Source organism: Uranotaenia lowii, unplaced genomic scaffold, assembly GCF_029784155.1.
Source record: "Uranotaenia lowii strain MFRU-FL unplaced genomic scaffold, ASM2978415v1 HiC_scaffold_351, whole genome shotgun sequence".
NCBI lineage: Eukaryota > Metazoa > Arthropoda > Insecta > Diptera > Culicidae > Uranotaenia > Uranotaenia lowii.
In genome coordinates, this window is record NW_026598258.1 from 8,203 (window position 1) to 17,763 (window position 9,561).

General features: G+C 39.2%; 1 protein-coding gene across 1 annotated transcript; it reads right to left on the minus strand.

Moving 5' to 3' along the window:
- Nucleotides 1-527: 527 nt before the first annotated feature.
- LOC129759973 (uncharacterized) lies at nt 528-2,132 on the minus strand. Its single transcript, XM_055757553.1, has 2 exons — nt 1,497-2,132; nt 528-1,405 (listed from the first exon to the last, which is right to left on the minus strand). Exons 1-2 carry the CDS (start codon nt 1,524-1,526, stop codon nt 581-583), a joined length of 855 nt encoding a protein of 284 aa, XP_055613528.1. The 5' UTR covers nt 1,527-2,132; the 3' UTR covers nt 528-580.
- Nucleotides 2,133-9,561: the final 7,429 nt, after the last annotated feature.

Genomic DNA, 9,561 nt, shown 5'->3' on the forward strand with positions numbered 1-9,561 from the left:
TGACGCTGAACTGTAAAAACATCCGCGTGCTGGGAATCATCGGATGCAACAACAATTCCAGCTTGACGCTTTCCGTGATGGTGTTTTAATTTTCAGTTTTGTAAATAAATGTGAATTAAAAATAATACATGTGGGCGTATTCATTCAAAGACAAATATTTATATTTAGCAAAAATATCAATATTTACGATAATAAATTTAAAAATTTACATCTCTGTGTATTTTTACACGACGGCTTTAGTGATTCGATCTCGTGCATTGGTTTCAATCTAAATTTACACGCCTCAAAAATTACATCCTGGAAAAAAATAAACCGTGATAGAATTTTACATCGAAATCGATGTTCCGTTTTCGTGCATCGTTTTCGATCTAAATTTACACGAATTTTTCTTGCTGTGTAGGGAGCATCTTTTACTGAACGTAGAATTTTTGAAACTTTATATTTCTTATTAGATGCCTAAAAATATCAATTATCTTTCATACCGGCCTAATCATAACAAAATTATCTTGAACAGAACTTACCTTGAACATTTTTGAAAACATATAACTAGAATCACATCCGCTACTCAGGTCACGCTAACTTAAACAAAAGTCGAACCAATATCTTCTCTCTGACCCAGATGGGCTATTCTGGCGTGAAGTTCTCTCAACTTGGCCGAGAACACATCCATTCGTTGGTCCAGTTCCTCGTAGATCGCATCCTGGCTCATGGATTGATTTCTTATCTGTTCGTCCAGCTTGGTTTCACTGGTGTCCATTTTCCGCTGAAGTTCCACCAGTAGATTTGTTAGGTCCTGTAACTTCCGGTTGGTGGATGATTCCAGCTTTTTAAGAGCCCCGGAGCATTCCTGCTCGTGGTGCTGTTCCAGCAGATTCAGACGCGTTTCGAGACAGTTGACCCTGTCTCGATTTTCCGATGCCAACTGATCCAGTTGGGCATCTAGAGCAATAATTCTACTTTCAATGCTGAGGGAAGCTCCGGTTGGGAGCTGCCCTCCCCCGAGCTTACCCTTCTTCTTGATAGACTCACTCAAATTCACTTTCAACGCGTTAATCTGCTTCAGTAGATCATTTTTACAACCTGCTAATTCGTTCTTGAGAGATTTTATTTCGTCCGCCTGTTGAGTGATTCGTTTTTCGGTTGATTTTGATGAGCTGCTGGACTTGCTGTTGGCCACCCTCTCGTACTCCTGCTGCTCCTGGAGACTTTTGAGGGCCTTGAGTTCACTGCTTAGTTCACCGTACGCGTATTGGGTCGCCGTAAGGTTCTTGCGGACATTGTTCAGCTCGTTGCTTATTTTGTGAATGTCCGCAGCCGTGTATGTTGTTTTATGGCGGCTGAAATACGACAACCATCCGGTGTTTTCGTACTCTTCCGGTTGCATTTTCTTCTGGGATATAGGCGCCTGTCCGGAATATATGAGAAATCCACCCACGCTTGCGATTTATTACCCGATACTATCCCCCAGAACTATGTATCTACTATATTACACCTACCAGAGAAAATTTATGAACCGTTCTGCTCATTCAAGAGCTACTGTTCTCTAGCAAGTTAATAAACCAATTAACTGGATAATTTGTAAACCGCACACTCCAGACTCCGACGTTTGGCGGCACGTAACTTCAATCTGTTGTAGAGACCGAACTAGGCGTGTAAATTTTTAACCGCACAAAAGAAGAGTTTCACACGCGGGTTCCAACTAACGATCAACCGAAACAAAATTGCTCACACGACCAAAAACGCGCATTTTCTTCTGGTGAACCGAATAACGAGGAAAAAAAGATGTATGCCAATAGTGCGAGATGCTGCGATGCTACCGGTTATGCGTTTCGAACAAGATTAAAAATAAAAATCTCTTTTCTTCTGGCTATGGATCAACCGAAAAATCGGAGCGAGCATCCAACCCGGCAGACATGTCAGCGGAGACCTAATGCTTAACCATCATAACAGAGCAGAAGCAGCCGAAATTTCGCGAAAGATCACCAACAGCAACAACTGAAATCAGATAGACTTAAATACCAGCTGTGGAAAAAAAACACACACACTACTGGGGCAAAATGTGGGTAAGCCGGAAAATTGATGCTGATGGAAATTTGTATGCACAGATTATTCGCGTTTTGATTTTCGGTCTTTCCTCGTCCGATCGCTGATGATGTCTAACGAAAGACGGACGACCGCCCAACAACGACGGACCAACAGCAGCCGGCGCAGAGGTCTTTGGTCAATTTCTGTGTGTGTATTTTGAAATGCGCGTGCTACATATGGACGGTGCATCTCAAGTTTCTTGCGGGAAGTACACCCGAGTTTGAAATTGATTTTCAAACTTTGAACAAGGAAAACTATGAAAAGGAGAATGAGCAATTTGGTTTTCGGATGTACATGGATGAACGATACACGGTTCGAAAGATCTTGACGAGATACGAAATAGTTACTAGTTACTTACTGACTCAATGGTCCCGCATCGATTCTCCGGCGCATAGGGCCGTGGTAAAAGACCTCCACTGTTGAAGATCCGGAGCCAGCGTCTTCACTTAGTCACAGTCAAGATTCTCGTCGACAGTTCGTATTTCGGCGGCTAGGCTTCGCCGCCACGAGTCTGGGTCTGCCTCTCCTTCGATGTCCTTCTGGATTCCATTCAAGCGATTCTCTGCAAATCTCGTTTTCATCTCTTTGCAGCGTGTGTCCAATTTATCTCCACTTACGCTCACAAATCTCGATTTCTAGCGCCTTTTGATGATACCGGCGATGTAGCTCCTCGTTTTAGATACAGTTGCCAGCCCACCAAGCACGGATGATTCTTGCAGTTTTCACGTCGTCGAATTCCATCAGGTGTTTCTGACTACCAAGATACTGGAAGCACTCCTCTTTCTCAACTTGTTGCCCAGCTACCATGAAACTGGAGGGATTTCCTGTGTTGATCCTGATCGACTTGGTCTTTCCTACATTGACTTTGAGACTTGCTGCCTTGGAACTTTCGGTGAGGTCGTCGAGTTTGCTCTGCATATCTGGTTGTGTTTGGGCGAGCAAAACAATATCGTCTGCCAGGTCAAGGTCGTTTAGTTGCTCCATTGTTGAAGGATTCCACGGCAATCCTTGGTTCAGTGCACAGTGCACAGTCGATCGATTCAGTCAGAATCTCATCCATTACGATTAAAAAAAGTAGCGGTGATAAGATACATCCTTGTCTCACTACAGCAGTTACCGAGATTGGTTCAGACAAGACACCGTCGTGCAAGACCTTGCACGAAAATGCCTCGTACTGTGCTTCGATGAGATGGACTAGTTTCTCTGGGACCCCTCGTCGTCTAAGAGCAGCCCAGATGTTTTCATGGTTAAGTCGGTCGATTGCTTTTTCGAAATCAACGAACACCAGCAGAAGAGACTCCTGGAATTCGTTGATTTGTCCCAGTATGATTCGTAGCGTTGTGATGTGGTCCACACATGATCATTCGGATCGGAATCCAGCTTGTTGCCGTCGGAGTGTGGTGTCGATTTTCTCCTGGATCCTGTTCAGGATCACTTTGCAGAGTACTTTGAAGGTTGTACAGATCAACGTTATGCCGCGCCAGTTACCGCACTCTGTCAGGTCTCCTTTCTTCGGGACTTTTACGAGAATACCCTGCATCTAGTCGGCCGGGAATGTTGCGGTATCCCTGACAAGGCAGGTAGTGCTGACAAGGCAGGGTCGGCTTTCAGCATTTCAGCAGGGATGCAATCGATCCTAGGTGCCTTGTTGGATTTTATGTTTTTAATTGCCGCTACTATTTCAGCCAGCGAGGGCGCTTCCGAGTTGACGCCATTTATGCGACTTACTGTTGGCGCTTCGAGTTGCGGGTTCTGTTGGCCATCGCTATTCGTGACTCGGAAGAGTTGTTCGAAGTCCATCGTTTGAGCTGATCTGTTCGATAGGTCAATAACTGACCTGCTCGGTCTTTCAGCGACATTCTTGCATTAGTCCTTGCACCACTGAGGTGGCGAGAAATGTCATAAAGTAATCGGATATCTCCATTGGCGGCGGCTCTTTCTCCCTCTTCGGCTAGGGAGTTTGTCCAGGCTCTCTTGTCTCGTCTACAAGCTCGTTTAACTGCCTTCTCCAGCTCCGCATATCGTAAACGGGCGGCTGCTTTGGCTGACCCGGTATATGCCTGCTCAACTCCGACTTTCGCCTTTCTCCGATCATCGACCATCCTCCAAGTTTCATCCGACATCCATCCATTTCTTCTTCCACAAACTTTACCGAGAGTGCCATGGCTCGTCGTGATAAAGGCATTCTTGATTCCACACCACTGTTCTTCGACTGTTCCGTCTGTCGGCAATTCCGAGGCTCGGGATTCTAGCTGTTCAACGTATGCCCTTTTCACCTCTGGATTCTCCAACCGGCGGACGTCGCATCGACACCCAACTTTCTCCTCGCGCCGTTGGACAGGCGCAACTCTTAGTCGTATCTCGCCAAGAACGAGATGATGGTCAGATGCAATGTCTGCGCTTCGTTTGTTGCGGACATCAAGAAGGCTCCTTCTCCATTTTCGGCTGATGCAGATGTGGTCAATTTGACTTTCTGTTCGGCCATCTCAGAATACCTAAGTGACCTTATGTGCTGGTCGATGGGGGAAGAGCGATCCCCCGATCACCATGTTGTTGTTGCCACAAAATTATACAAACAGCCCTCCGTTTTCGCTCATCTGTCCTAGGCCATAGCGCCCCATGATGCCCTCAAGGTCCTGATGGTCGGAGTCAATCTTTGCGTAGAAGTAGCCCAAATGGATTTGAATATCACCCTTCGGAATTTTCTCTACCACGCTGTTGAGTGGACTGTAAAACTGCTCTTTCTCCTGCAGATCGGCAACGTCAGTTGGCGCATAACACTGGACCATTGTAAGGCTTCTAACCCGTGTACTAATTCTGGGTACGATTATTCTTTTGTTTATCGGTTCCCATCTAATGAGGGCCGCGTAGGCCTGCGGGCTTAACAGGAAACCAACTCCTCGTTCCCGAGTAGCATGTTCTCCAGTGTTAGGCCAACGGACTTCGCTCAGTCCCAGAATTTCAAGCTTGAGACGGCTTCTCTAGCAAGTTGAGCCAGCTTGCCTTGTTGGGCAAGGGTTAAAACGTCCCAAGTTTCAATTCGTGTCCGTGTTTTCATGCTAAAAGTCGTCACCAAAGTTCCAGGTCGGTCATTTCTTTCGGATTCCGTAACAATTTTATGAATCAGGAGTAGTAGGTTGTTAGCCTAAACTCCCTATCCCGCGATGAGGCTGCCATCTTGGACTTAGCTGGCGGGAGCCGCATTTCATACATTCAGCCGGTCGCTGTAAGACAGACGCGTGCGGCCTCCTTCTCAGTCTGTATGCGACCAGAGCATCCACCGGGGTTGGGTACCCGATCTCCGCTTAAGTTACTCGCATCCCAGCCGGCACCGCGGGGAGGTAGAGATAGGAGTTGTGAATAAGAAGTGATACGACCACTATGGGGTCTCTGGGGGGGGGGGTGGATGATTTTCCAATTTTGAAAAATCAGTCAATATAAAGGAACGTTAATATCTGGTGAAAAAAACAATCATTTGAGTGAGCGAAAGGAGAAGGGAGGGGTTTCGGGGGGAGGGGGGTTATCCCTTTATAAAACAACCAGCGAATCTATATAATAACCACTGCGAAAAAATGTTGATATTTTTTTACTTGTAGGTCTATCTGGTATTTTAGAATTGTCACTTTAAGAGCTCTTTTAAAAAACTCTCGTTATAAATATAATTTTTTCAATGAATATAGGGTCAAGTGGGGTAATTATGAACACGGGGTAATTCCGAACAAGTGCCATACGCGCTGCTGTGGGGAAATAATGAACACAAAAAGTACCAAAAGTGGTAGTTTAACATCCTATTGATAGCTGTAAGGTGTTTCCGATCTGTTTTCAAATCATTATGATATAATTTCAGATGTTTTAAAAAACCATTGCCTCGTGAAACGGAAATCGTTTCGGACAGGGTTTAATGTTTTGAATACCTGATCAAAGGAAATCCATCTGGAATGTTGTTATCACCTGTTTTACATCCAGTTTATAATGCTCTGTCTGGATCTTGAAGAAATTTTGAAAAAAAATATTCGCACTTATTCACAGGTGAGTGTTCATATTTACCCCATAGTTTTCGTCCTATGGGGTAATTATGAATACATCTTCTTATGCATTTCCTGACATTTCTAATGCTTTTTAATGGTCAAATGATTTATTCATCAACTTAGGGGGCCATTCACTAATTAATCAAGCATTTCCAGACCCCTTTCCCCCTCCAACCCCTTGTCAGAAATTTCTTAAAAAACGTACCCCCCCCCCCCCCCCCCTCATTCTAAAACATCTTAACACATTACCGACCGTGGAAAAATCTTAACCGGAAACATCAACACTCGGCATTTATATCCCAAAATTCACTTGACCAAATTTAATAAATTTCATAATTAAATTAGGTCTGCAATGTGTTAAGTTGTGAATTTTTGAGAAATTGATTTTTTTTTCCAAAATTGAGATTCGGATTTAGAAAAAAAGCTCTGCCAGTTTTTTTTTCAGTTTTTGCAAAAAACTTTTGAACCCCATTTTTTTAAACTAAAAATAAAATTTCAAAAGTGGAAAAAACAGAAATTTTTAAAATAGCTCAATCCGTAACCAAATTTAAAAAAGTCTTAATTTTGTTTAAATAAATAGTGATAAAAACTCGCTTTTCGTTGATAGAAAAAAAAGGCAGACAAGATTTTACTGGTAATACCAAAACCGAAAACCTGTATCCCAGGAATAGTTCTCTAATACCGAATACAGGTTTTACGTACTTCCAAAACCAGGTTTTTTGGTAATTGATAAACAATAAGGTTATAAACCAGACTTGAATAAATGTTTAATTTGACTAAAAATTAAATTCACCATTTGTTTACAAAAGGTTTGCTGATCGAGATTTTATTCATAACTGTGTGAAATTTAACATAATTATGAACCTTAAATCTTTGTGGTCAACAGTAAAATGTATGAAAAACTTTGATAAATTTAATTGGTGAATAAGTCCACAAAGCAAAGATCAATTTTCCTGTATGTTAGGACAACGTGCTGCTATTCAGAACATTAGAATTACAGCAAATAATAATTGTTTATGTGTTAAATCCAGATATCAAAGATCCAAAATCTATTTTCTTGCAGTCTAATTTTTTACTTAGATACTTTTTTCAATGTTAAATTAAGCCTACCCCTTTTCTGATAACTGATAGATACTTTTTTCAATGTTAATTTGTTTGAATTTTTTTTTTAATTTGGTGCAAAATAAACATCTTTTGCTTGAAGATTTTCTCTTTCAGTTTGTTGAGGAAAACTTCGGTAGTACTTCATTTTTTTTTTTTTGAAAGAATATAGCTACTTATGTGAAATTTCATACAGGTGATAAAAAAATCTATAAGTGTCAATATTTTACAAAACTGTCGATCATATAGAACTGACAAGAATTGTAAAAAATGACTGTTCACTGATGCAAGATGTTTTTGTGAAACAACCCTTTAAAAATATTTTCGAATTTCCTGTATATGTATAGATTGCAATTTCATGATACCTCGCACGTACGTGAAAAGCCAAGCCCACGACATTTTGGTGAAGACTTGATGTTTGCTGCGCAGGACATTTTAAACGGGTATAAAAACTATCGAGTAGCCTAACTCGTCTAAAATTTCACACGTATGGAGAGGTCCTATTAATTAAAATAATCTGTAAAGAAACGGAAAAAAGAAACGAACCAAAACGTAAAAGATGCAATATAGAAATTAAACTCTCGAAACAAAAGATAGAAAAATATCAGTTAAAAATAACACTAAATAGCTATTTTTCTATTGTTTACATCTTAACTTTGATTACATTTGTTTATTTTACAAGTTTTGTACATGAATTGGATTGAGTTTTTATAAAACAATTTTTCTTGAATTTAAAGTTTTCATTCAAAATTTTCAATGTTAATTGTATTACAAAAAATAAATTACAAAGAAAAGTGAATAATCTTTGTTCACCTTCACATAATTACCTTTTTTTTAAATAATTTTGAATTATAAAGAAAATTATGAAATGAAGGGTTAATTCTGAATGTTAATACTCTTCTTTAGTGAACAGTCTCAATCATTTGCAATTGAAATAGCCAAGCTTTCAGATTAAGAATATCAAACCTTAAGCTAAATTTTAAATTAAAATTTCAATATTATTGTGTAGATGAGCTGAAAGCAGTACCGGTGACATAATTGCTGTAGATCTTGAAATCCCGGAGTGTTGGTTAAAAATCACTAAAAGATCTTCTGACTGTTTTGCATGATTGAATGCCTTGTTGCCGAAAAAATAGTGGAATGATAAGAGGATAGTTTTAATTCACAAGAGAGAAAATTAAAACCGTGGCAAACAAATTTTGGAAGCTTTTTGCGTCTCAAACTCGATTTTTTTGTTTGTTTTATTCCCTTCTTATGGCATTGAGAAATTTTAAAACTTTGCAGTTCAAAGTGAAATCGATCAATGATAACCTGAACTAACTGAACAACTAAAAATATGTTAAATCTTTTCATTATTCTTTAGTCATTCAACGATGCAGGTCCGAGGGAAGAATGCTAAAAAGTAACAAATTCCCGGAAAAAACAGATTTCGTCCAGATAATCTTCTTATTTTACAAAATGGGGAAAGATTCTTACTTTTATAATTTTTTCTCATGGTAAATTACTCACAGTCTTAATGAAAATTGATCATTAAGTTAATACCTTTTTATTCTAATTTTTTTCATACTTTACACTTTCGCTAAAAAGTGCACAAATTTCTCCAATGAGCATTGTATTTTCAAAATTTAAACGAAGAAAGAGCTGATAAAGTAATACAAATTTACATTTGGAGGTCCTAAATAAGTTGAAATCAGTTTTAAAATTTTGTTTTCTTGAGTTAAAGTATTGAATGCAGATTTTGGGTTCTATAGATGAATTTGAATCTCTATCTCCAACACCAATTCCTGAAACAGCTGATATAAATACTTTTTTGTTCCTTTTTGCCACTTTAAACTCATAGGAAACGCAAAAGTCATAAAACGTAATCTCTTTCTTGGATTTATTGTTGCTGAAATCTCTTGAGAGGATTTTTTTTAAATTTAAACTCTTAATATGAATATTTTATATTCGATTTCTGTTTTGCAGTACGTGTATATTTTTCACAGTCATCCATAATATGAATGTTTGATGTGATACATTTAAAACAGAATTAAACAAAATCAAATCTTAAATTTAGATTTTTGTTTTTGAATTTCATAATATAGGTTATTTATTTTAAGTTTATAAATCATATTTGAATGGTGGATTAATTGAATATGAAAATTGATGATTCAGAACCTGATTTTTTATTTTGCAGTTGAAGGTAATAAGACCTTATTTGTCGACTAGTAAAACCGAATGATGCATTATATTTTATTTTAACCTTATATTACACTTTTTGGCGCCCAAATTCTTTATACACTTACATTAACTTTGAAAAAATGGCTACACTTTACAACCAAATTAATGCAAAAGGTCAATGGGTTTT